This window comes from Gigantopelta aegis, chromosome 4 (genome assembly GCF_016097555.1).
Source record: "Gigantopelta aegis isolate Gae_Host chromosome 4, Gae_host_genome, whole genome shotgun sequence".
Lineage (NCBI taxonomy): Eukaryota > Metazoa > Mollusca > Gastropoda > Neomphalida > Peltospiridae > Gigantopelta > Gigantopelta aegis.
This window is the reverse complement of record NC_054702.1, coordinates 97,938,051-97,965,914: the sequence shown is the minus strand read 5'-3', so window position 1 is coordinate 97,965,914 and position 27,864 is coordinate 97,938,051. Positions and strand designations below refer to the sequence as shown.

Here is a 27,864-nt window from a genome sequence, read left to right as displayed (position 1 = left end):
AGGTTAAAAGCGGAAACAAAGATTGTAGCTATTTAAACAATTTAATACTAATTTAACAGTTTTATATATAAACAATGAAATTATAATAATATAATTGATAATAGCCAAATTTTTCAAAATAACTTTTCGCGGCATTTTGCCGAGTACTACGTCATTGTCAGACATAGGCCTATCTACGTTACTGACCTATTTAAGGGCTTCATCAAGTTCAGTCTGAGTCTGTCGAAAATGAGTCTTCGTCGTTTTAGGGGGACAACAGGACTTTTAGGCTGAGCCACATTTATTACGATGTTGCTTTGGAAAGAGGTAAGACTGTTCGGTTCGTAATGTCCCCCGGTTTCTTTTCGTACACTGATGTAAAACTTGCACAGAATTACATCGAGTTCTTTGGGGGGCATTTCATGTATTGGTCTGGACTCATTGATTGATTGTGGATAGTTTTCAAAAATGCGCATGTCGTATATAGTTTTTTTTGGCAGTATTCTTATTTTCATTTTCTGTAATGACATTACCAATCATCGTATCATCTACTTCTACAAATCTACGAGTTTTGTTTTTGGGCCTGCCGGATTGTGGCGTCTGCTTCGATGTCCGTGGATCTACCCTATCCCCTGTTTGCACTAACTAAACGTTCTGGTGACAATTCAGCTTGAATCATAACTATATAATTACCGGAAGATAGAGTTGCTTTGATTGTAGCACTTCCTTTTTTATCGATAGTAACGCTATCTCCGACTTCAAAAGACGCCATGTTTGTTTGTCAACAATTTTGACAGGTGAAAATAGTTCTACGTTTTCGGTATACAATTTGCATATTAATGTAATTTGCATACTTATGTTCTAAATATTTGCATACTTATGTCTCAAAATATGTGATTTATGTAATGGGCGTGCCCAATGCTATTCCTTAGTAGTGATATGATAAATCTCAATATCTAGCTACACCAAGGGTCAGAATAACTTTGTCAGCTTCCAAAGAGACATGAAACAGCTGTAAGTTAAAATGAACTTAGCTGCCATTAAACAGTTTTTTCTTGCCTTTCTTTTGTTTAAGCATGCAGCAATATAATGGCTCAGTAATTACTTTAGAAGGAATAGCCTGCATGGTAGAAAATATATTTATTTTTGACAGTCATGTTTATTCATATGTCACACCTTATGCTGGATGATTAACAATAGATTGAAATATCTTGAACATACATTTTTTTCCATTCCTTAATTATTTAAGAAAGTATTTCATGTGGCAAAAAAAATCAATGACCAGTGACAGAGCTGAAGAAACCATAGCCTCGAGGAAAACATATTTCAAGTCATACTAATGAGGCCGATGCAATCGTTAAAATTTTCCTGTCGTTTGTTGTCAGTGCAGTAATACATTCTAGTTATCAGATAGTATTTTAAACTTGTATAACTGCAAGATATTGAGGGTTTTTTATGAGTCTTGATAGAACAAGATTGCAACAGATAATACATCTTACAAGCAGAAATAAAAAACACTGTTTAATGATATTTTAAACTTAATCATCACTTCCTGATATTAGTAGCCCAGTGGTAAAGTGCTTGCTTGATGCGTGGTCAGTCTGGGATCCATCCCGTCTGTCGACCCATTGGGCCGTGGTTTGTGATAATGGTGCATATAAAAGATCCCTTGCTATTAATAAAAAAATATTGCAGGCTTCCTCTCTAAGACTACAGTGAACTGTCTAAACCAGATTCACTTAGGACAGATAAAATATGCTGGTTTAGACAGAGTGCCAGTGTAGACAGAGTTGTCCAGAGTTACGGTTCTTGCGATATAGTGATCAGAAATACCAACGTAAATAAAACGTCATATTCACTTCATCAAATGTTTGGACTATGTGTAAGACATCTGTGAAGGCAAGGATAAGCAATGCTTGTTTTAGTGATTGCTATAAACCTGAAAGATATTTGTGTTTTCTCTCTACCGAAATATTGTCCTCATACAATTTTCCATAAGGGTCACTATGTTTTTAGAATATCTGATACTGTCTGTCTTTCAATCTTGAATTTCAAAGGTAAATCTTTAGTTTACACAGAGGATTTGATGAAAATTCATTGATTAATTTCAGTTTATGTTCTAAGGAGAGTTTGATATGTTGCCAGGTTTTTTTTTGGTTCAGTAAGACAGTGCAAAACTGAAGGTACTAGTTTTAACAAAACCACAGATCAGTATGATGCAATACATGCAGGTATGAACACATACAAATAATAATCCTTTTTATCTGACTACCTACACCCATTACAACAGGTGTAGTTCATTGTTTATTAAGCCTTCAAAGAGGCACAATTATTTTATAACACTTTGGTGTTCTAATTACTTGGGAACTGCCGTCATTGATTAAAAGGTGACCACTCGCATGCCAGTGTGGACAGAGCTAATTACTACCTAAACCGTTCTTTTGTTCTTGAATTTGCATCTGAAGTCCGGAATAGACAGCATCCGGTGTAGGCAGAGTTTTGTTCCTAATAAATCAATGGTAGATGCATGGGACTTTAAAAATGCCACGACTGGTATATCAAAGGCAGTGGTATGTGCTATCTTGTCTATGGGAAAGTGCATATAAAAGATCCCTCTCTACATTAGAAAAAAGGTAGCAGGTTTCCTCTGATGACTATATGTCAAAATTACCAAATGTTTGACATCCAGTAGCCCATGATTAATGAACCAATGTGTTCTAGTGGTGTCATTAAACAAACCAAACTTTAAAACTGCTAGCTTACACATAAATCTGGTTTAGACAAATGCCGCTTTGGACAGAGTCCACTGTATATATACATACATTTATGTCAGAATTACCAAATACATTTGCAACAGCCAATGATTAATAAATCAACATGCTCTAGTGATGTCATTGAACAAAAACAAACAAACAAATAAAATCCTAATATTAAAATTCTCATCATTTGAATATATCTATACAGTGAGACATTGCAAAACTCAGTAAACTGGAATTCCCTCAGAAGCAGACATTTGTTTTATGGGCTATTTTTACATTAACATAGCCAGAATTGGGGGGGGGGGGAGGAGGGGGGGGGGGGGGAGGAGGGGGGGGGAAGGAGGAGGCAATGCCAGTGCCTTTTAAAATATCAACATTAAACATAACCTCTCTAAACTTGATACCTCTAAAACCAGACTTTTTATTTGGTCCTGTGGATGTCTATTTTAGAGTGGTTACACTGTATATAGTTCCCAACATTTTAATGAGTTAAAAATAGTACTTCTTCCAATGCTATGTATAAACTCATAATTAGACAATACATTTATTTCTCTGAGTCAATAATTAATGATGACAAATACATGAATCTATATAAATGAGTTAAAACTAAGTGCTTATGTATTGATATTTTTAAATTGTTTCTAATTTAGTTATATACATTGTGTTCTTATCAATTAATTACTTTGTATTACCCTACAGTTTTCATTTAGAGAAAAGCAACATGATTAATAAAATTCAGGTACATAATTATGTAACATGCTTTTGCAAGGTAGCAAAAAAACCCCAAAAACATGTTTGTACTAACTGACTCATAATCATTATTATCAGGACATGTTAGTCTTTTATCCATGTCAGATGGTAAGTCTTATGAATGTTTTATTTTTTGGTGACACTAATGCTAGGCTCAGACTACCAATTGTCATGATGCAGTTGACCAACTTGCCAGTCTCTTGACTTCTACGACTGTTGAGTTGTTAGTCAGAGCACCTTTTACAACTCGATTTTCGTTTTCTCCTATGACCGATTAGTTGTTAATCTGAGCGTATCCGTCTAAGTCAGGAGTTGGAAAAATTACAGTGCAGCTGTCTAGTTGGCCAACTGCGTCATAATAGTTGATAGTTTGAGTTTAGCATAACATTCACTGATTCTGTATCCACTAGAAGATGTATACTTTGATGGTGCTTATTCATGTAATATGAAATTTTTTTGAAACTTTGAGACAGTGATAAGTTATGCATGCATGGCAACAATATTGCAACTTTGTTGTATCATTTAATAAATTTTGTTCACAAGTCAAGAATCAAGAATCTGTCAGTATGTTTGGGATTTGATAACGGGGTTTATTATTTTCTGCTGAGAACCAGCTAAAAGGCTATCTTGCAGAGTTCTTGTTTTAGAAAGTAGGCCGAAGCAGATAATCATGAAAAGTTTTGCAGTTGAAAACAGATATTAAAAACAGGTAGTCTGAGAAATCAAGTGCATGAAACTTTGCTAACAACAGGTGGTAATTGCTAGTACAGGGCTCGAACTTAAGAATTAAAAAAAAAATTGCCACGGGTTAAACAGCCCTCCGATGGCAATTTTGAGCCTGCCTATGGCAGAAAATAAATATGGCTAAAAAGTTATTTTGCTGTATGTAGACATATTTAAAATGTGAAAATGTTAAATATTGGCAAATTATGTACACGTCACCAGGTGTATATATTTTACTATTATTGAGGAGTTTTACAGATGGCACAAAAGTTCCATCAGTATTGCTTTCTACCTATGGCAATTTATATCTCAAAGACGGCAATTGCCGTCGTTAAGTTTGAGCCCTGTAGTATAACCCTGAGAACAAGAACTCTGACCTTGTATGTAATTTTATCTGGACGCATGTAACAGATGCATTGGGTTTCAGGATCAATTGCCGTCATCGGACTTGGGGGTTTTCCTAATCTTTTCAGAAGTTGTATGTATTGTCCTGTCTTGTGGTGGCAGTAGGTTTCCTCTCTTTTTCTGTCTCAACCAAATGTTGAAATAATTATCTGTTAGACACCAAATAGCCATAAATAGTTTAATATGTACTGTGTTAAATTATTAAATTAGTATTCCTTTGCTTTCCACAAGAACCCGGACTATCTAAATCCTTTCATCTGTTTTTCAGTCATTCTTTATAATTATAAAAAAAAATTGTACAAAACAATATTTAAATTAAGAATTTAGTGAAATGTAAGTAAAAAACCCATATTATTTTGATAAAAATGTTGGATGTTTATTAGTATTCAAACTGAAGTGACTGACAATTTTTGTTTGTTGTTGTTTGTTGTTTGTTTTATTGTTTTGTTTTTAAAGCAAACTTTATAGTGGGCATTTTTTGTTGTTTGTTTTATGGTTTTGTTTTTAAAGCAAACTTTATATATGTCACCTAAATTGTTAAATTTTAATCCATACCTGTAATGTCATATTATTCTAGATACAGATTATTTTTTAAAAATCAACCCCTGTGAAACAATACAATTTGAAGTGTTGTGCATTCAGGTCAGGGATTCAAACCGACTACTGATAGAACTTGTACATTATTAACAAGTACAACACTTTAACACATGAGGCCAAACATCTGCATCATCGAATAAACATGTAATTCAAGCCTTATAAACTTAATACTAGTGATAGTAAAATATTCTGGCGGAACACAGTGAAGGTTGTCGGAAACTAAATCGGAAATCAGAGATTACACTTTTAACATGTGCATCATGCTTAATGCCAGCCATCCACTATCAAGGATTTCCTGACCCAATCATTCAGGTTAAGCCCAAAAAGATACTATCATTTTGGGTTAGTAGTTTTGTAAATATTCTTCGCCATTTTAACCAATATTTTCATTAAAAAATTTATTTAGCAGTCACATAATTTTTTAATGAATAATGGATGAAGTTGAAGAATGTAGTCATAAGTGTAAATTCATGAAAAATAATTAACTCGCCCCTATGAGACTTGTGAGTTACTTTTCACGAATCTACACCTTGTATATTCTCCATTACAGAACTCCAATAAATAAAATGCAGTTTAACACATATCACAATTCTCAAATAATAAAAAAAATTGTGAGGTTGTTGTTGTTGGTGGGACGTAGCCCAGTGGTAAAACGTTCACTTGATGCACGGTCAGTCTAGGATCGATCCCCGTTGGTGAACCTATTATGGCTATTTCTTGTTCCAGCCAGTGCTCCACAACTGGTGTAACAAAGGCTGTGGTACGTACTATCATGTCTGTGGGATTGTGCATATAAAAGATTCCTTGCTGCTAATTGAAATGAGTAGCCCATGAAGTGGCAACAGCAGGTTTCTTCTCAAAATCTGTGTGGCCCATATGTCTGATGTCATATAACCGTAAATAAAATGTGTTGAGTGTGTTGTTAAATAAAACATTTCCTTGCTGCTTGTTCAGCATACATCTAGTAGAATGGACAGAGCTATATGTACGGTACATGTGGTAGTGATGCATACACAGAACACTTGTACCTTAAAGATGGCTGTGGTGTTATGTGGGGCCTCCAGGTGTTAGCTCCCCACCTGTGCAACAGTTATTTCTCTATTATAAACATTTGCCAAATGCCTGTAGCTGTGAGTTTACACTGGGAGTCATTTTACCTCGTATTACACCAGTGAGGAGCTCAAGAAGCCGCTGATTAAACAAACACACCAGTGGAAATATTGAGGAAATGTGCTCCACTGGTGCCGGTGTAAATATGGCCCTAGCAGACGCCATCACTGGAAGTCTGAATCAAATACTCCAGTGGAAATATTAAGGAAATGTGCTCAACTGGTGCCGGGTGCAGATAGGGCCTTAGCAGATGTCATCACAGGAAGTCTGAATCAAACACTCCAGTGGAAATATTGAGGAAATGTGCTCCACTGGTGCCGGTGTAAATATGGCCCTAGCAGACGCCATCACTGGAAGTCTGAATCAAATACTCCAGTGGAAATATTAAGGAAATGTGCTCAACTGGTGCCGGGTGCAGATAGGGCCTTAGCAGATGTCATCACAGGAAGTCTGAATCAAACACTCCAGTGGAAATATTGAGAAAATGTGCTCCACTGGTGCCAGGTGCAGATATGGCCTTAGCAGATGTCATCACAGGAAGTCTGAATCAAACACTCCAGTGGAAATATTGAGGAAATGTGCTCCACTGGTGCCAGGTGCAGATATGGCCTTAGCAGATGTCATCACAGGACGTCTGAATCAAACACTCCAGTGGAAATATTGAGGAAATGTGCCACTGGTGCCAGGTGCAGATATGGCCTTAGCAGACGTCATCACAGGAAGTCTGAATCAAACACTCCAGTGGAAATATTGAGGAAATGTGCTCCACTGGTGCCGGGTGCAGATAGGGCCTTAGCAGATGTCATCACAGGAAGTCTGAATCAAACACTCCAGTGGAAATATTGAGGAAATGTGCTCCACTGGTGCCGGGTGCAGATAGGGCCTTAGCAGACGTCATCACAGGAAGTCTGAATGCTATTTTGTCTGTAGGATGGTGCATATAAAAGATCCCTTGCTACTAATGGAAAAATGTTGCAGATTTCCTCTCTATGACTGTGTCAAAATGACAATATGTTTGACATCCAATAGCCGATGATTAATAAAACTCAGAAAATCTGAATGACAAAGCCATTATCCAAAATCAAGACCATATCTCTGCACAATGCAGAGTCGAATGGATATTTGGGAAAATAATGGTTGATTCCACAAATCTCTATGTAGTGCCTCGTCTATAGGAGGATAGCGACTCACAAGTATATCTTGATCCTTTATTGAACAATACATCCTTCTTGAACTGCTCAAAAGAAGACTGCCAGTCACAGACTAGTTTACTAAATCAAAACTAGCACAGAACAGAGCTCGTTGGAATAAGTACAGCTGTGATGGCATGTACGGTACTCGTAAATCAGTCAAAACAGTGATGATATCAGGTATGCGTGAAAGCTAAGCATATCTTGCCCCACAGGTGGCACTGATCACAAGTACTTTCACCACAGCTTGTTAGTTTAATGACACCTTGGAATATTTTAAACTATGGCTAGTTGGTACCTGTAATATGCAGTTACTTTGATGAGGAGAAAGCAAAATAGTAAACCAATTGCTGCCACATAGGCTACTTCTACCAAATAAACAAGGGATCTTTGATATGCACTTTGCCATAGACAGGTCAGTACATACCACAGTCTTTGGTGTACCAGTTGTGAGGCATGGATGGGATAGGATGGAAACCTGAGTGCAGCTAGGACAATTGATCCTATGACCAACTGTACCTTAATTTTAATTAATACGTCATCCCTCCCATGATGATGGGAACCCTAGCTGTTATAAACTGTGCCATTATGAAATATGGGATGGGTTGTAGCTCAATGGTTGAGTGCTCATTTTAGATAGATAATTTGATTGTTTTTAGTTAAAATTTGTTTTGTTTGAGGTCATTACTAGAGCACATTGATTTATTAATTATTGGCTATTGCATGTCAAACATTTGGTAATTTTTTACTCAAAGTCTTAGAGAAAATTTGCTAAATTTTTCCAATAGCAGGAAGGGATCTTTTATATGCATTTTCCTATAGACAGGACAGCACATACCATGAACCAGTTGTGGTGCACTGGTTGGGATGGGGGGGGGGGAAACAATCTGAGAATGGGTCCACTGAAGTGGTTTGATCCTATGATGCAAGCAAGTAAGGCAAGTACTGTACTCCAGTTAGTACACCCAGGACTGGGTACATCAAAGGTTGTGCTGCATGTTTCGAAGGAGTGGCCTATTAATGCCAGTAGGTTTCCTTTTTCTCTTTTAACCACATGTCAAAATTTCCATATTTTATGTAACCAAATTTACTGGCCATAAAATCTACATTTTATATATGACACACGTCACCAGTGGAAGGCATGGTGGTATTTAATACTGTATTTAAAGTTAAAGACGCCTTAAACATGACTGACTGAGATGCTGTTTGTATTGGTGCTGTACCTTTATGTTCATCATGTTCCCTTATAATTTGAAATTCACTGGAGTCCATTCAAAATATGACTTCCTTTTATTTGGTTCGTATTACAAATAATTTAGTTATTTCCAAGGAACCCTTAATAATTCAAAATATTGTAATGGATTTAACCATAATTTAGAACTACATTTTAGACAGATTTTTTAAAGTGGATTTGTCAGCTCTAAATTTAGATAATCTGATAAATCTGCTTTAGGAAAAAATATTAGAGTTTTAATAGACATAAAGTAGCTTAAACTGATTTATCTGTAGTGTTTTGGAATAAGGTATTTATTGCCCATTGTCAGTCAGCTTTGCTAATTTGGGTACAATAAAATCTTCCATGCTCCAGTACAGACATTATCGACTAGAAGCACATCAAAGTAACATCTCTATTTATTTAAGTGGCTGATGGATTCTGTCTGAGACCCTTTAATCCTGGAATGAAAACAATGGCTCAAAGCTGTATGTTGCCATGACTTTCACAGAGAATTATTTCAATATAAATAAAAGGTTCAGAAGGAAAGAAAGAAATGTTTTATTTAACGACGCACTCAACACATTTTATTTACGGTTATATGGCATCTGACATATGGTTAAGGACCACACAGATTTTGAGAGGAAACCCGCTGTCGCCACTTCATGGGCTTCTCTTTCAGATTAGCAGCAAGGGATCTTTTATTTGTGTTTCCCACAGGCAGGATAGCACAAACCATGGCCTCTGTTGAACCAGTTATGGATCACTGGTCGGTGCAAGTGTTTTACACCTACCCATTGAGCCTTGTGGAGCACTCACTCAGGGTTTGGAATTGGTATCTGGATTAAAAATCCCATGCCTCGACTGGGATCTGAACCCAGTACCTACCAGCCTGTTGACCGATGGCCTAACCACGACGCCACCAAGGCCGGTGATTCAGAAGGAAGCAGTTTAAACTTGGACTTGGCAGTATATATAGTTGGTAAGCTGTATCTGCCTGAAGGCTGGTATGTTCTGGTTCCACATCCCAGTATTGGTTTCCTCACAGACTCAATTTTAATTTTAGCTCCACAATGAAGAGGTGTAAAATTCCTACACCTATGTCTCATTCATTAACTATTAACAACTAACCAGTAACTCCAGTCCTAGAACACAAATCTGCAGCCCAAATAGCTGAGGTAGGTGGCCAGGACAGTATGCTTGAACTTTATTTTGGACATAAGCACAGAAATAAATTTAAAATTTAAATTTAAAATTGTATAGAAATATGAATGGATGAAAAATAGCACATAAAATATTCCCAAATGAGTCTGATCACAAATTATTTATATCAGGATGTAGACGATGTGTTAAAGCTAGAAGGTAAAGATTTCACAATAACAGAGTAGACTAGAGACCTGATACAAAGAGGTGGTCATTGTTATAAAACCATTAGAATTATATCAGTAGATATCTGACGTCAATGTTTTCATGAACACTGTATGGCATGTGGGATGATAGGATATTTGTTCCACGTATACTGACGTCCAAAAAAAACTTTACATTCATAAAATTTGAATAATTTGATAAATATAGTTTCTAATTGAAAAGAATCTTTAGAAACTATTTTACAAACATTTTGCATGTAATAAATGAAGTGCATTACGATGTTTAGATATTGAACTTCATAATAGTTTCCCACTGTACCGTTTGTTACAATATAGTTTTCTATAATACAGTTTCAAACCTTGTGCAGTTTCTTTTGGACATCAGTAAATTTGATTTGTGCGGATAATTGGTATGGTAGTAACCATCAACTTACTAGCTAAGTGAAGTGCAGATTGGTCTCACTGTACAGAGATATATTTATATCCAGGATAAAACGTTTGTACAAAAAGCCAAAAATTTTATCAGACAATGTTCGAAATAAAACACATACTGCTAGTGTAGAGGCTGTGCAAAAATAAACTATTTCCTGTAGACAATAAGATAAAATATGATATATTATACATTTTGGACAATGTTCTCAAATATAGACTTTAGACAATTCATGTGCTAAAATAAAATTAATGTTTGGCAATTAATATTGTTTCATCATTTCGATCATTTCAATTATTGTCAAGGACCGAGGACACAAAAACATTTTGTAAAGCTTCCTTCTTTTCCTCATTCATGTATTCATTCATTCATTCATTCATTCATTCATTCATTCATTCATTCATTTATTCATTTATTCATTCATTTATTCATTCATGCATTCACTCATTGCATAATATGCACTGATCAAACAATGTGCTGGGCTATTTATAATGAACAAATCCTGATTTTGGTTTTCACCAAGTGATTTTAAAGTTAGACTGTATACTGGTATATAGGCTTGCTTTTGTTTTAAAAGCCTCTGTAACTTGGCAAGTGATGCCAGTGTGAGCTAGGTTATAGCTGGCAGCAGCTGGTGAAATGTGTTTGAATGAAATGTAGTCAGCACACCTGATCTCACCTGTGCTAACTTTGTACAAGTGTTATTTTCAGATACTAGTTGATTGTTTTTCGTTGTTCTTGTGTTTAAACTTCGACACTATGCAGGTGAGCTTTGAAATGAAAGAAATAGATCACAACCACTTGGCATTGTTGGAAATGGTGGTTCAGGCAGTATGAGGCCCTCAGAAGGTTACAGTAGTTTGAAAACAAAATGGTAAAGAAGTAATTTGATTAGCATGGGTAGTATAGATGGGGTGTGCCCCCACCCCCCCCCCCCAAAAAAAAAGCAAAACAACTGCCAAATATACTACTCAAAAGAATTTAAGGGTCAAAAATTTATAACCAAATAAGTTTCAGAGTGTATTAGATTGATGATGTAAACTACACCAAAAATTTAATTTATTGTTCCATATTTACAAAAAACCACAAATAAACGTCACTGTATACAAGAAAGTCAAATGACATGCTGTCAAAGTTGAAGGTTGTCAAACATGGATTTTACACATTAGAACATTCGTTTAATAGTGTGTGAATCCACCCCAGGCGCGAATACACTCGACACATCGTTGCCTCATGCTGTTGATCAGACGTCTGAAGAACTCTTGGGGAATGGCCTGCCACTCTGCCATAAGAAGTTGACCCAGATCATGAAGGTTGGCCGGAGGGGCATGGTTATCCCGAACTCTCCTGCCTAATTCGTCCCAGGCGTGCTCTGTTGGGGCCAAGTCAGGCGAATATGCTGGCCAATCCATCCTGGCGATACCTTGTTGTCTGAGAAAGTCCGTTACCACCCTGGCGCGGTGGGGTCTGGCATTGTCATCCTGCAGAACTGCCCCACCGCCAATCTGCCGAAGGCCTGGGAGAAGCAACGGCCGGATAATCTCATTCAGATAGCGGATTCCATTCAGATTGCCATCCACCACATAGAGGGGGGTCCTGTGGTGGATAGAGATGCCACCCCACATCATGACGCTGTTGTCTAACGTTAACGTCAGCGAAGCGCTCCCCAGGACGTCTGTAGACACGAACCCGACCATCGTTGAACTGGAGACTAAACCTGGACTCATCAGTGAACATCACTCGACCCCACTGAACACGTTGCCACCGCAGATGAAGTGTGCACCAGTGACGTCTGGCCGTTCTGTGACGTGGTAGGAGTGGTGGTCGAACAGCCTGGCGACGGCAGCGTAGATTATTGGCGCTCAGACGATTGCGTATGGTTTGATCAGACACTCGAGTTCCAGTCGCAGTCCGCAGATTGTCACGTAATCGGCGTGCAGTGGTTGTGTGTTGACGTAGAGCCATATTGGTGATGTAGCGGTCCTCTCTATTTGTAGTGCTTCGGGGTCTTCCCGAACGTGGACGATTTCGAACAGAATTCGTTGCTTGGTACCGTTGCCACAGTCGGCCAACGACACTCTGACTGCCACCAAGTCTCAGAGCAACATTTCTTTGCGTATTGCCATCCTGAAGCCAAGCAATAGCCCTTCCTCGATCTTCGATAGTCAGTTGACGTCGTACCATTGTCGAATTTGGAGTGTGCACCGTACACGAATGCAAGCTCCAATTATACGGAAATTCAGCATTGGGAACATGGAATACACATGCAAAGCGTGCAAATGAAGCGCTTTGTGAAAAAGCAAGTTATGGGCACTTAGCAGACCTTTCGCTTTCGCCCTAATTTACGTGCAAATGTAAGCATGTTTTCGCCATTAGAACTAGTCGACAGTGTCAATGACAATGGATTTTAATTCATTTATGGGTTGCTTAGACCCACTTTCATCAAAATGGAATGATACCATGCATGACATTATGGTCTAGCTAATATAACTGACATTCAGAAAATAATGTCGAAAATATTGTCTGACCCTTAAATTCTTTTGAGTAGTATATAGATAGCCAGTCCTCATTAGCCGAGGGTATATACACAGCTGCCATGTACATGTATATAGCCACTTCTATGTTAAGTGACAAAGATGGCTGTATCCATTACCATTGTATTGTATTTAAGGAATTCATCTTTGTACACAATATTTAGCATGATGTTTGTATGGTAATCGACTGTACCCAAGCACTAAAAGATCCTTGCAAAGTGAGGCATCGAGTAAGTACAAAGAAGGTTGTCTGCAGTGCAGATGAAAAATGAAGAAGCAATCAGAATTATTAGAAACAAAAAGTTAACCTGCTAGCTGTTTTTCCCACTGGCATCATACATCTTCTGTTTTTTCCTGCCACGTTTTATATTTGCCTGTCGTTCCATAATGTGTAAACGTGAGAACAGACTCACAGACAGTGTGAGTGGCCCCTCAATATAAAACCCTGGCCATACATACATTAGATATCGTATCTACATCATAAAAAGTTAAAATTTGTTTTGTTTAATGACACTGTTAGAGCACATTAATTTAGTAATCATCAGCTATTGGATGTCAGATATTAGGTAATTTTAACATATAGTCTTAATTAGAGAGGAAATTTACAACATTTTTCCATTAGTAGCAAGGGATCATTTTATGCACTATATCCCACATGCAGGATAGCACATACCACAGCCTTTGATATATCAGTTGTGGTGCACTGGCTGAAATGAGAAATAGTTCAGTTTGACAGGGATTGATCCTAGACTGACTTGACTGCCCATTAGGCAAGCACTTTACCACTGGGCTAAGTCGCACCCTTATCTACATCATATTATTAAACTGCTGGGTATTATACCTACATAATCTTATACATTGAGTCACTATTACCATGTCTGGCTTTAGTAGTCCCATACCGTTTACAATTGAACATGCGTACATACATGCACTATCAAACAGACAAGCACTTTACCACTGGGCTAAGTCGCGCCCTTATCTACATCATATTATTAACTGCTGGGTATTATACCTACATAATCTTATACATTGAGTCACTATTACCATGTCTGGCTTTAGTAGTCCCATACCGTTTACAATTGAACATGCGTACATACATGCACTATCAAACAGACATGCACTCTCTCTTTATCGTGCATATATTTTGGGTGTTTTATCTTTTATTGGCTGTCTCACCTATGAACTAATCATGGAAAAGAGAATCTGGGGTGTATGTAGTTACTCTGTGTGATAAAGTGCAGGCCTGCTGATATCAAAGCAACATCAAAGCATCCATTTGGCTCATTCTTCGGTTTTTATGCCAAGGTGTGCAGGAAATTTGTGCTTTTCCATATGCAAGTGTAATATTAACACTAACAAAGTGTTTTTTATTTCTTTTACTGTTTTGGTGAGGCAGATTAAAAGTTATCTTTGTAAGAGGGATAAAAATAATTTGATGGTTTGCCAGTAACATGATTTAAAAATATATATATACATACAATTAATGATCACATATTAATTGGAGGAACCATATGTTTTGCCAAATAATAAAGTAATTATGACTTTAAAAAGAATAAAAGAAAAAAAGGCATTTTAATAGCATAATAACATCCCAGCATGTTGTTAATGACTTTAAAAGTATGATGGCATCATGATTTGGCAAATATACAAAATGATGTAATATATTGACTTAAAGTTAAAGCAATATTGATAAATGGTACACATGGTTTTCATACATGTATATAGAAAATAAACAGTTTTTTGAAAGAAAAATTTCAAAATAGCTACTGTAATAAATAGAATAATAAACTGGATATCATTCAGATGCATGTACCGTAGTATTTTCAGAAGGCTATCTCTAAAGCCTTTATGAGACATAATTCATTTATTATCCTCAATATCTGAATCTCTCCTGCTAACATGATCTGGACGACATAGTTAGAGTACTTCATTCCATACGCTTCAACATAGATGCTTCTTGTAGTCTCAGTTTTACATTTGTTAATTCACTTTTTGCCAAATTGGATTGCATAGTTCTTCTGTAGTAACTTCTAGTAATTGAGCAAATGGGAAAATTGCCTATAGTCCCATCACAAAGACAGTTTACAGTGTTTGGCAGAAATTCATTTGACATTTCATAGCAATTTTTGAAATGGTAAAAAGAATTCTGAGCTTTGCATTAATTGTGTGGCCTAGGTCTGCCGTGGTGGGGCGAGTAAACAAAGAGACTGAAATAGGCTACAAAATGGAGTTACAGGAGTTACCGTAAGACCATTGTACATATTGATTTCTTTTTTTAATCAGATTACCAAGCGGGGAAAACAAATAGATGTTACAAAAAATATTGCTACAAGTAAATGGGAACACCTACATGTGACAGCCCAGAGGTTTTATTTATATATAGCACTTATAATTAGATAGGAAAGTATTTAAATTACAGTTGTATTTGCGGGTTTTTATTTCCAGCTATATCTGGAAATTTGTATTAAAGCTGAGGTCAGTGATTTGTGTATGAGATAGCAGGGCTCGAAACGGCCTGTGGCCAGGTCACCAAATGCGACCAAAGTCCTATTTGGGCAACTTAAATATTAAAAACTAATGGCATTAGTCACACAAATAATATTATCTTTTCTTTATAATATATGAGCCACAATTAATAATTGTATGACATTTTGATTTGCAAAACTGAACGTATATCGGCTTACCATAATTTGCCAACATTCATTTATATTATAAACATTGATGTTGTAGAGTGAATGCAGTTATAGATGTAGTTTTTATAAAACAAAGACATTCTGATCCAGTTTGTAACCATTTGGAACATCTCGGCCGAACATTCTTGAATGCTGTCTTAGTTTTTGTCATCTGCTTCATGGTGTCAACAAAACTAATAGTATAAAACTTAAAAACTGAATTTTCTTGAAATTTGTGGAGTACAGTTTCTTTTCTGTTGTATCTTTGCATACTGAATGATGTGTTATCTAGTGTTTATACTCAGTAAAAAGCTCTTAATAGATTTCTAGTAACAAATGAATTTTACCATATGGGCCATCAATAAAATGCATACATGTACATTAAAAATCTGAGATATTTACCCCTTACTCACGTGTGTGTCTTTTGTACATTTCATTCCCCCCCCCCTCCCCCATGTACATGTATACACTGAAAAGTATACTTGGCACATTTAGAAGCTAAAATTTCTACACCATGAAATTAGAATCATACAAGAATTCTTTCTTTAAATTTTATCATTAAAACATTTTAGACCTCTATTTTGAACTATAGATATAGGCCTAAATTTATAATACTGGTACATTTTTAGAGCATATGTACTCTGTCAGTGAAACCTTGTTCCCCATTGTATTTTTGTTTTGTACATGATACCTACTTCCCCTCATCCATCTGTGCCCCTCATCCATCTGTGCATACATACTTTATACCCCCTAAAAATATTATTATGTGGATCAGAATGTACGGTATGTATTTTTAGATTTAGTGTAGTACGGTTAACCTGAGTACCGATTTACTGTAAGTGCCAAGAACCCACAGGTGTGTTTTTGTTTCCGACAGTTGTGGCGATCATGTCTATTACTGTTCCAGATCCATGAACTACTTATTTCTTGTAGGTTATTGTATTTTCGTACAAATGATTAACTAAACGATTCACTTTTCCTCACTTGTCAAACATCTATTATTGATCTGATCTCCAGAGAGAAAATACATTTGCACCACATGACCCCCTATTTTCAAGGGGTGGGATGTAGCATAGTGATAGAGTGATCACCTGGGAATCAATTGCCCTCATTTTTTTCTATTCAGTTATCTCAGTTGGTTGAGTGCTTGCTTGAGGTGCTTGCATCGCAGGATCGAATCACCTAGGTAGATCCATTCAACTAATTGGCAGTGGTATGTGCTTTCCTGTCTGTTGGAAAGTGTACATAAAAGATCCCTTGCTGCATTAAGAAAAATGTAGTGGGTTTCCTCTGATGACTACGTATCAGAATTGCTAAATGTTTGACATCTAATAGTTAATTAATCAATGTGCTGTAGTAGTGTCATTAAACAAAACAATTCTCCCCCTCCCCCTCATTCCACCCAGTGCTACAGAAATTGGTACTGTTCTGTCTGTTTTATAAAGTGCATGTAAAAGATCCCTTGCTGCTTTATCAATAGGAATAACTTATGGTAGCAGTATGTTTATTCTCGCTTTTTCAACTAAATGTTAGAAGTGCCCTGTTAAACACAAAATAGCCATAGTGTGTCAGATTTTGACCCTGAAATATAAGGTATACTCATTTGCGTTCATATCCTGGATGACCACCAAAATTGTCCATTTTTGAACACATGTTTTGGGGTGTTGATTAATAAAACACTGATATACTGATAAGCTAAAACAAATTGCCTTTGAAGCAGCCACCCATTTTGTTTGTTTGAATTTTATGAGCTATTTATGTTGGACTATATAGACTTAAGGTAATTTAAGGTTTACTCATTTGGGTTCATATCTTAAATGGCCACCACAATTGTCCAGTTCTGTGAACACATTTTTGGGTATTGATTAATAACCTTCAATGAATTGCCTTTGAAGTAGCTACCTATTTTATTTGTTTTTTATGAGCTATTTCTGTTGGACTTTAGACTTAGCAAGTGGTAAAAAGTATGTCAAAATACTGCCTTACAAAAAATAAAATGTGAAAAGTATGTCAAAATACTGCCTTAAAAAACATAAAACGTCATAAACTCTTGAAGGGCTGCTTCTCACTATTTTTATTCCGAGTGGGTGGCTCGATAAACATGTCTTACCAAATGATTACAAAACATGGCTTCTTTGTACAGACTTATTCTTGCTAGCAGTATGACTTGTGGCATTGTAAATGTCAAGTTGATGTTTTAATATCTTTCAAGTCAACTCATTTTTATGTTTTCGTTATTTGTCTTTTGGGTCTTGCTATATGTGTTACCTGTTGGAAATGATCACAAACACATTTCAAGTTTTATCAATGTGAAAAATGTTTAACTGCTGGGGAAAATGATTATATCTGTTCATCAGTGTCAGCAGGCGTTATTAAAATAAAAGTTTGTTTTGTTTTACGAAAGTAATTAATTAAAGATTTTTAATTAAGATACTTTAGCATGTAGTTCAATGTTAAGCTTTGCATTTAGGACAATAACTATGGAACGCTCCTGCATTTTTGTTAAAAGCACACATTTTAAGGATTTTATTATGCAATGGTTATTTGAAGTTTAACTGCAACAATGTTCACATCACTATTCCATTTTCATAAACAGTTGTTGTTGGGGTTGGGGGTTTTTGTTTTATAAATAAAAAATAATTTTAAAATTTGGCTATCCAGTACATTTTAAAGAAAGGTTACTGGTAGTTAACAGTGTAATATTTCAGTTAGGCCCTACTTTGCTGTGATTAAATTGCAAAAAAATTAATATTTCAGTTAGGCCCTACTTTGCTGTGATTAAATTGCAATATTATATGAACTGTTGTTATCATGCATGTACGTGTAGTTTCTACTTGCTAAAGTAACACACTTGTTACTGGGATGTAATCTGAACATTGCCCAGAAGGATACTAAAAATATAATATTGCCTTTACATGTGCAAGGGATGGGTATTTTTATGGCACCATTGTGATGCAAAAATAGAAACCAAAACAAGATTTAGTGTTTAAAAATGTCTTTATCGACATTTCAAGAACATAAAAGCAAGTCATATGCATGCTAAACACTTTGTGGTTTTAATGGCATGGAGCTATACCACATGAGTTAAAATTGGTGGTCATAAGAAATTGTTTGGCCACCATATTGAAACAGTTGCTTCACTTTTAAATCAAATGTTTCTGAAATGTAAAATTTCCTCATCTTGACCCCATGCAGATCCTTCTGATTCTTTGGGAATCATGCATGATCAAAAGCATTGTCAACCCTATGTAATACCTAGAAAAGTAAATTGATGACTGTTATAATACAAAGTGTATAAACATTCCATGTTTTCAGTTAAATATGATAATATTATTTATAATTGTGAAGTCTGTAATTTTGAACAAACACAATCATGTTATGTGTTCTATTTCATGGGATATAATTGCAAATTTCACTGCATATGTAATATGCATTATATTTGATTGAAAACATAAAACAGTCTCAGTACAGTTAATATAAAAATGTTCCGCTTGTCACCAGGTTTAGCCAGTGATAAATGTATATTATATCCTAAATGACATTTTAATTCTACATGATGGAATCTGTATGACTACTAATCTTCACTGGTGGATATCATTCACGTTCTGCAAGAGATTGATGTGTTGATCTGCACAAGTTCATCAGTACTCACTTCTGTAACTGAAGGGCAGGACTTAGCCCTGTGGTAAAGCGTTCGCTTGATGCATAGTCTGTCTAGGATCGATCCCCATTGGTGGACCCATTGGGCTATTTCTCATTCCAGGCAGTGCACCACGGCTGGTATATCAAATGCCATGATAGGTGCTATCCTGTCTGTGGGATTGTGCATATAAAAGTTCCCTTGCTATTAATGAAAAAAATGTAGTGGGTTTCCTCTCTAAGACAATATGTCAATACTCTAGTTGTGTCATTAAATAAAACAGACTTTTTTTAACAGTTCTGTAACTCATATTAATAGTCACTAAAAGGATTCCAAAACTGCACTACACTATAAACTCTATTGTACGGCTTAATAGCAAGGTTAGTAGTTATATTTAAAGAGTTTACCTGGAGATAAAATGTTGTTATATATATCTTTTATGAGTGCATGTATTAGTGTATTTGAAACATTTCCTACTTCATTGTTTATCCAGTTAAAAACCAACTAAATCCAGCTTGTGCATGCATGCCAGCTTTAACTGATACAGGCACAGATCCAAAGGGGAAGATGTTGATGGTGTGCACCACTCCCCCGGACTTCAAATACCATGAAAATGTGCTGTGTAATGCATATTAGTGTACTTTGGAATACCTTAGGAAAGAAAGAAAGAAATGTTTTATTTAACGACGCACTCAACACATTTTATTCACAGTTATATGTCGTCAGACATATGGTTAAGGACCACACAGATTTTGAGAGGAAACCCGCTGTCGCCATTACATGGGCTACTCTTCCGATTGGCAGCAAGGGATCTTTTATTTGCACTTCCCACAGGCAGGATAGCACAAACCATGGCCTTTGTTGAACCAGTTATGGATCACTGGTCGGTGCAAGTGGTTTACATCTACCCATTAAGCCTTGCGGAGCACTCACTCAGGGTTTGGAGTCGGTATCTGAATTAAAAATCGCATGCCTCGACTGGGATCCGAACCCAGTACCTACCAGCCTGTAGACCGATGGCCTGCCACGACGCCACCGAGGCTGGTGGAATACCTTAGGTGTCCTTTTTGTTTTGATGTTGGACCCTGCTAATACAGTGCAGTGCAGTGCAGTGCAGTGCAGTGCAGTGCAGTACAATACATGCATATTAGTGTACTTTGCAATACCTTAGGTGTCTTTTTGTTTTGATGTTGGACCCTGCTAATACAATACAATACAATACAATACAGTACAGTACAGTACAATACAGTACAATACAGTACAATACAGTACAATACAGTACAATACAGTACAATACATACATATTAGTGTACCTTAGGTATCTTTTTATTTTGATGTTGGGCCCTGTTAATACAATACAATACAATATGATATTGTCATTTATTTGTATCTTGAGTGTAATAATATATTGTGCTGATAACATTATTTTAATACATATTTAGTTCAAATTTAGCCTTACTGACAACTGATCAGACTGTGCATGCATCAGTGTGGTGGTATACTTACAGCTAGAAACAGCATAATTGTGTGTAGCATGTTTATGCTATCCTAGGATGTCATTAACAATTTATTCATGACTTTGTCAATTTGAACAAAGAGATGAGATGTATTATAATATTATAACAGTTATGCCATTGTACTGTTATTCCTTAAATCTTTGTATTTTTCAGGAGCTATAGAAATCCAAATCAAGCTGAAATCCTAGCTGATTTTCCAGTTCATCATAACACAGGCCGGCCAAAGACAGTTCCAATACACCGGCCACATTTCAAACAGCTGTATTGTTCCCAGTTTTATAATCAAACCCGTCTCGTTGCTCCAAAAAGTTGTCATACCAGGAAGCAAACACCTGTATCGTTTGAAGGTTTGTACATATTTATTAATCAACATATTAACTTATTATTTATTGCAAATCTCATTCTTTGAGTGAAGTTCTTAAATGCTCCAAATATGTAATTAATTTCAGATGGAGTTCTGATTATTACAAACTAAACTATTCATTTTGTTAATGGATGGTCTAGGTTAGTTGAATTTGTTGGATGAAGTGCATGCTTTCTGCAAATAGTTTAATTTATCAGATGGAGTATCAAATGGACTTCTTCAATTCTACAAGTATGTGCAAGTTTTGCTGAGTCAAGATTTTGAAACCAACAGTTATATTTATTAGATAAAGTGCTTGTTTTCTATGAATAGTTTAATTTATGATAATAAAGATTTAATTCTACACATAGTTTAATTTACCAGATGGAGTTCTTGAATTGTACAGGTATATGCACCATCCCACAGACAGGATAGTCGTGGTGCACTGGCTGGAATGAGAAATATCCCAGTGGTCACACCACCAAATAAATGTAGTTAATTTACTAGGTGAAGTTCTTGAATTCTACAAGTATGTTGTTTTGCTGAGTGAAATTCTTGAATTCTACAAATGGTTGAATTTGTTAGATGAAGTTTTTGAATTCTACGAATAGTTTTTTTTATTAATGAAGTACTGATTTCTAGAAGTTTTTTTATTAATGAAGTTATTGATTTCTAGAAGTTTTTAGCTTTGCCAGGAAAATAATTATTTGTAGGTTAGGTTGATTCTTAAATTCTATAAATATGTAACCTCTTTAACTAGATCTAGTAGAGTGCATGTATGTTTGTCATATGGAGTTGTGAAATTCTGTAGATGTGTATGTTTTGTATTGTTGCAGTTATTGATTTTCTTACTTCTTAGCAAATGAAGAATGAATAATATAAAGCTTTGTGTGGAAAAGATAAATGATGAGTTAGATGGAGCAATATTTGCAGATGTTCTACTAAACATAATTAACAGAATTAGTCCTTGAATGAACCTATTCTCTGAGGACCGAAACATAGCCCAGTGGTAAAGCACTCGCTTGATGCAGAGTCAATATAGGATCGAACCCCATTGGTGGGCCCATTCGGCAATTTCTCGTTCCAGTGAGTGCATCACAACTGGTATATCAAAGGCCTTGGTATGTGCTATCCTGTCTATGGGTGCATATAAATGATCCCTTGCTACTAATGGAAAAATGTAGTGGGTTTCCTCTCTAAGACTATATGTTTAAATTACCAAATGTTTGACACCCAGTAGCCGATGATTAATAAATTAATGTGCTCTAGTGGTGTCATTAAACAAAACACAAAAAACCCAACTATTCTCTGATTTTACCACTGGTATAAAAGGCCATGGTATGTGTTCTCTTGTCTGTGGGAAAGAGCATATAAAAGATTCCTTGTTGATAATGGAAAAATGTAACAGGTTTCCTCTAAGACTAAATGTCAGAATTACCAAATGTTTAGCTAAATCAATGTGATATCATTAAATAAAACAAGCTTTAAATTTTTAACCTTGATAAACAAAATTCCATTATACTTTTTACTCCCCTATATTGGTCAAACCGGAGTGGACTATAGGTTTCGTCTCCAATCTTCTGTCTGTCTGTCTGTCTGTCTGTCTGTCTGTCTGTCTGTAACTTACAGTTTTCCAGAACTTTTGTTTTCACAATAAGTCAAGATATTGAGCTGAAATTTTGTGTATAGATGCATTATGTACTGTTACAGATCAGATTTCATTTTGATGATGATTTACCCACTTTTGACAAAGTTATGGCCCTTGAACTTATGAGATATGAAAAAAAAGAGATATAAAAAAATAGTTTTTTGAATTTTTTGTTTTGACATTCATAGTGATTTACCCATTTTTCACACAAGTATGGCCCATGAATTTAGGAGAAACAAACATTTGTTAGGCTTAGTAGGAGACCTGTATTGCTTTAGCAGTACTCTCAGAATGATTGTTGATATCAAGTATCTTTGCCATGTATCACTACTGACCTTTTTAAAAACAACATACTATGAATTTGTTACTCATAAACTCACCTTTTTAGGTATTGATTTCCTACCATGGCAACATAAAATTTAAGAAAATAATTAAACAAAAGGTAATATTTTATGAAGATTTTTTTCTTCATTATTATAGCTAACTGAATTTCTAGTGACTTGATGTTCCATACAGTATCAACTTTTGAGGGCATTACAGAATACATGTATTAAAAAATGTATATATTACTTTATACTCTTTTGTTTGACATTTAGTGAAACAATAGTGTTGTCAGTCACTTCAGAAGATAACACCTTTTCCCTGATAAATGTTATTAGCACAGTACAGTGATATGAAACTGATGAAATAATGCCACATAATTTATAAATATTTTCTTTAAAAATAATTTACTTTTATTTTTATTTAATGTTTTCCTTCTGGTCTATTTTTATTAACAATTCAATATTTTTCAACTAAAAACCCTACAAATTTTTCCTATAAAATACATTTCTTAAAACTTAAATGATCTGGTTACATGCAGTTTTGTTTTGGTTAACATTTAAACAATTTGCGATCTAATGAACTTGCACAATATATCCACCTATACTTTTACCGTTTTTATTTTCATTTGTACTTGGAAACTTGTAATAGTATATTATTGTGGCAATATCAGTTATGAAGTTGGGTTTTTTATAGCGCCAGTATTGAGTTTCAATTAGTATTTTGATAATAAAGAAAATTGACAAAAATAATATAATAAAAAAGAAAATGTCATGTTTTCGGTCAGATATCATTGAGAAACCTGCCTTTTCATATTATTCATCTTGAAAGACTACTGACATAAATCATATATTTGATGGAAAATATGAAATATTCTCTCTATATTGATAATATCATCATATTGCTATGACATAAATTTGTGATATTAAATTATTTTTCTATCATCATAATAAATCTTGGAGTTCACTGACAGCTATACATGTATGTGATTTTTCTATCATCATAATAAATCTTGGAGTTCACTGACAGCTATACATGTATGTGATTTTTCTATCATCATAATAAATCTTGGAGTTCACTGACAGCTATACATGTATGTGATTTTTCTATCATCATAATAAAACTTGGAGTTCACTGACAGCTATACATGTATGTGATTTTTCTATCATCATAATAAAACTTGGAGTTCACTGACAGCTATACATGTATGTGATTTTTCTATCATCATAATAAAACTTGGAGTTCACTGACAGCTATACATGTATGTGATTTTTCCAATGTGAATGACATTACAAACTATTTGTTATAAGAGGAACTGAAAAACAACCCTGATTGTTTTCTGGCTTTCTGGTTGTACATGTATTAAATGTGTTGGCATTCATTGATAGTGACTTCTTTTTTATGTTATTATCATCTTTTGTTTTGACAAAACTTCTAAAATTGATTTGTTTAAGCTTTGTTCATTTTCGAGATGTTATAACATCTCGAAAATGAACAAAGCTTAAACAAATCAAACAGAATCTCAACTAATTGAAAACAAATTAAACAGAATGTTGAAATTGAAAAAAAAAATGTATCTCTTTTTTTTCTTTTCTTTTTAGCAATCTTGGATATTTAAATATTTTAACACTACATCTGTTTGCTGTCATGTGAAACATCATTAGAAATTGCTTCTCTCACAAGCTGACTAATATTTTAAGATTCAATAAACAAGAAATTATGAAGCTAATTTTTGCTAATGGAAATCATCTCTGTACTTTTCTAACCACATTGGTTCACATGAGTTCATCTGTCCTCTGATTGACGTCATGGTGGCTGGGGGAAGCCGCCAGTTGGCCCTGTACAAGTGGTTGTATGTGTGGTGAGCCTCGGGATTCTTACCGAAATGGTCATTAATTTGATCTCACTTGGGTAAACCTTTCTAGAGGGGACATTCAAAAATAGCTCTGACATGCAGACACATATGCTGTGATCAGAGTTCTTCAAACTACCATTGGTAGAGTATTATTTGAGTGGCATGAATATAAATGTTGCTAATGATATTGAGTGTAAACGTTAGTTTTATTTAATGACACCACTAGAGCTCATTGATTAATTAATCATTGGCTATTGGATGTCAAACATTTAATAATTCTGACTCGTAGTCATCAAAGGAAACCCGCTTCATTTCTCTATTAGCAGCAAGGGATCTTTTATTTGCACTTTCCCACAGATAGGAACACACATACCACAGCATATGACCAGTTGTGATGCATTGGTTGTAACAAGAAAAAATCCAATCAGTTGAATGGATCCACTGAGGTGATTTGATCCTGCGACACAAGCATGACAGGCAAGCGCTCAACCGACTGAGATAAATCCTGCCCCAATAGTTGTAAAAGGGGTTTGCTAATTGTTTCACGTTTTTAAAAATGTCTTTCCTAAATTTCATGTGGGTCATACATACATATTAAAAAGCAACAGACATTTAAAAAGAAAAGTAAAAAAAAAAGCTTCTGGGATTTCTAATATGTTGAAGTTTTCAGTTTACAAACTTATAATAATGCTCTGTATATTATATATATAGAGAGAAAGAGACATGTCACATAAATATGTAAGATAATTATGGTATGTGTGACATGATATAACATGGCACAATATTTAAAGCAAATTGTCATTCTATTTGATTATGACAATATTTTTGATGGTCACAAATAAAAAAATAAAAAAATATATATATTGTTGTAAATTTCAAAATAAATCCGTTGTAATGACTGTTTATGGAGCAAACTTTAGACAGTTCATAATCATATTCATGTACTTCTATTTGTTTGACACCCAGTAGCTGATGTGTATCTTTGTACTGGGGAACGGGACGTAGCCCAGTGGTAAAGCGTTCACTTGATGCATGGTTGGTCTGAGATCGATCCCTGTCGATGGGCCCATTGAGCTATTTCTCGTTCCAGCCAGTGCTACACAACTGGTGTAACAAAGGCTGTGGTATGTACTATCCTGTCTGTTGGATGGTGCATATAAAAGAATCCTTGCTTCTAATTGAAAAGAGTAGCCCATGAAGTGACGACAGCGGATTTCCTCTCTCAATATTTGTGTGTCCTTAACCATATATTTGACATCAAATAACTGTAAATAAAATATGTTGAGTGCATCGTTAAATAAAACATTTTCTTCATTCATTCACATTTGTTTACATATTTACTCCGACAAGTATTTATGTGTATTAACCTTTTGTTTATCTTTCACCAATTTGTCTCTTTCTATAATTTATCCTTGAAAACAATATGATTTTAAAATATATTGTATTTTATTGCAAAAATGGACTTAAAAATAAAACAGATGGGGGTCTTTCAGCTTGTATAAATAAACTCTGAAATTGTTTTTTATTTAGAAATGTAAAGTTTTATTTAGAAATGAAAGTATACAGCTAAGAATAACAACTTTGATTTCTGTAATGTAGATTGACACACTGGTAAACAATGTTTATTTTTAATGTACACGCACAGCCCAGGAATGTGGAATGCCTCTAATTCTGTCTCTGTTATTAGTCTATTCTTAGTAAAATGAATGTTATTTCTCTTCATAAAATAGAATATCTTTGCCTGAAATAGTAACTAATTAAGCCAATCGAAAGATCAAAATGATGATCACTATGAGAGGTATTGATTTGTGCTGAGGCTTCTGGCTTTGTAACGGCAGCATTTTTATACTCCAGTCCAGATTTAGAAATAATGACGTTATTTTGAGTCCTGCGTGAAAATAAACATGTAGGTGTGCAACAACAACTGGGAATTATGTTAGTGGTTTGTTCAGAACACAAGCAAAATGGGCTTTTGCCTGCCCAAATATTCAAACAGACTATTACAGTAGCTAGTAGTGGATCTCTTGGGGGCAGACAGACACTGTAACTGGTACTTTACCACACGATCATGACACTTGGAGAAATCGTACAGCTGGTGTTCTCTTTGCACTGAGGTTTGTTATTTAAATTTAATATTTTATATTCAGTTTAACAAATATATCAATAAATAAATAGGATCGAAATATTGTTTTCTCTGTAGTAAATGGCCTTTCTGTTTTTTACTGTAGGCCTATATCTTCACCTGTTAGTTGACCTAGGCTGCAGTATATAGTATCAGTGAAATCCATAATTTCAAGATTTTAAAATATTTTTATGGACTCATTTATAAGATGACTCATGAAAAACAGCTAAAAATAGGTTGAACTATATCTTGTTTTCATGCAGTGACAATTGTGATTGGTTAATATGTGCAATTCTTGAATTGAAAAACAAAGTTTGTTTTTCGGTGGATTTTTTAAAAGCAACTTCCTTTGCACATTGGTATTTATTTGAAATATAATCTCCTGACATTGAGAGATAATAATTATGTTTTTAGTGGTTTTCAAAGACTGTTTCACTATTGTGTTATAGCACAATACAATATTGTACTTTACAGGGTCACGGCTCGAACTAGGAAGTAAAATATGGCATGCTGTTATTTTGTAAAATAGAAGGTCAAAAGAAATATGTCCTGCTAAAAATATATATCTTGCTGGAAATAAGTCAGCATGGTAGAGGGAAGGGTTTGGGATAGTGTAAAAACATTTAACAGAATCACGAGCTAAATAGTAGATGAGATAATCATACATATAATATACATCTATCTCTTAA

General features: G+C 35.1%; 1 protein-coding gene across 1 annotated transcript in view; it reads left to right on the top strand.

Annotated features, from left to right (window-relative positions):
• The window catches only part of LOC121371531, a 117,073-nt gene that overhangs the window by 58,944 nt on the left and 30,265 nt on the right, over positions 1 to 27,864 (top strand). Inside the window, exon 8 of the mRNA XM_041497492.1 lies at positions 21,040 to 21,233. Within this exon, the coding sequence (XP_041353426.1) occupies positions 21,040 to 21,233 (194 nt within the window). The remainder of the gene's footprint in view (positions 1 to 21,039; positions 21,234 to 27,864) is intronic.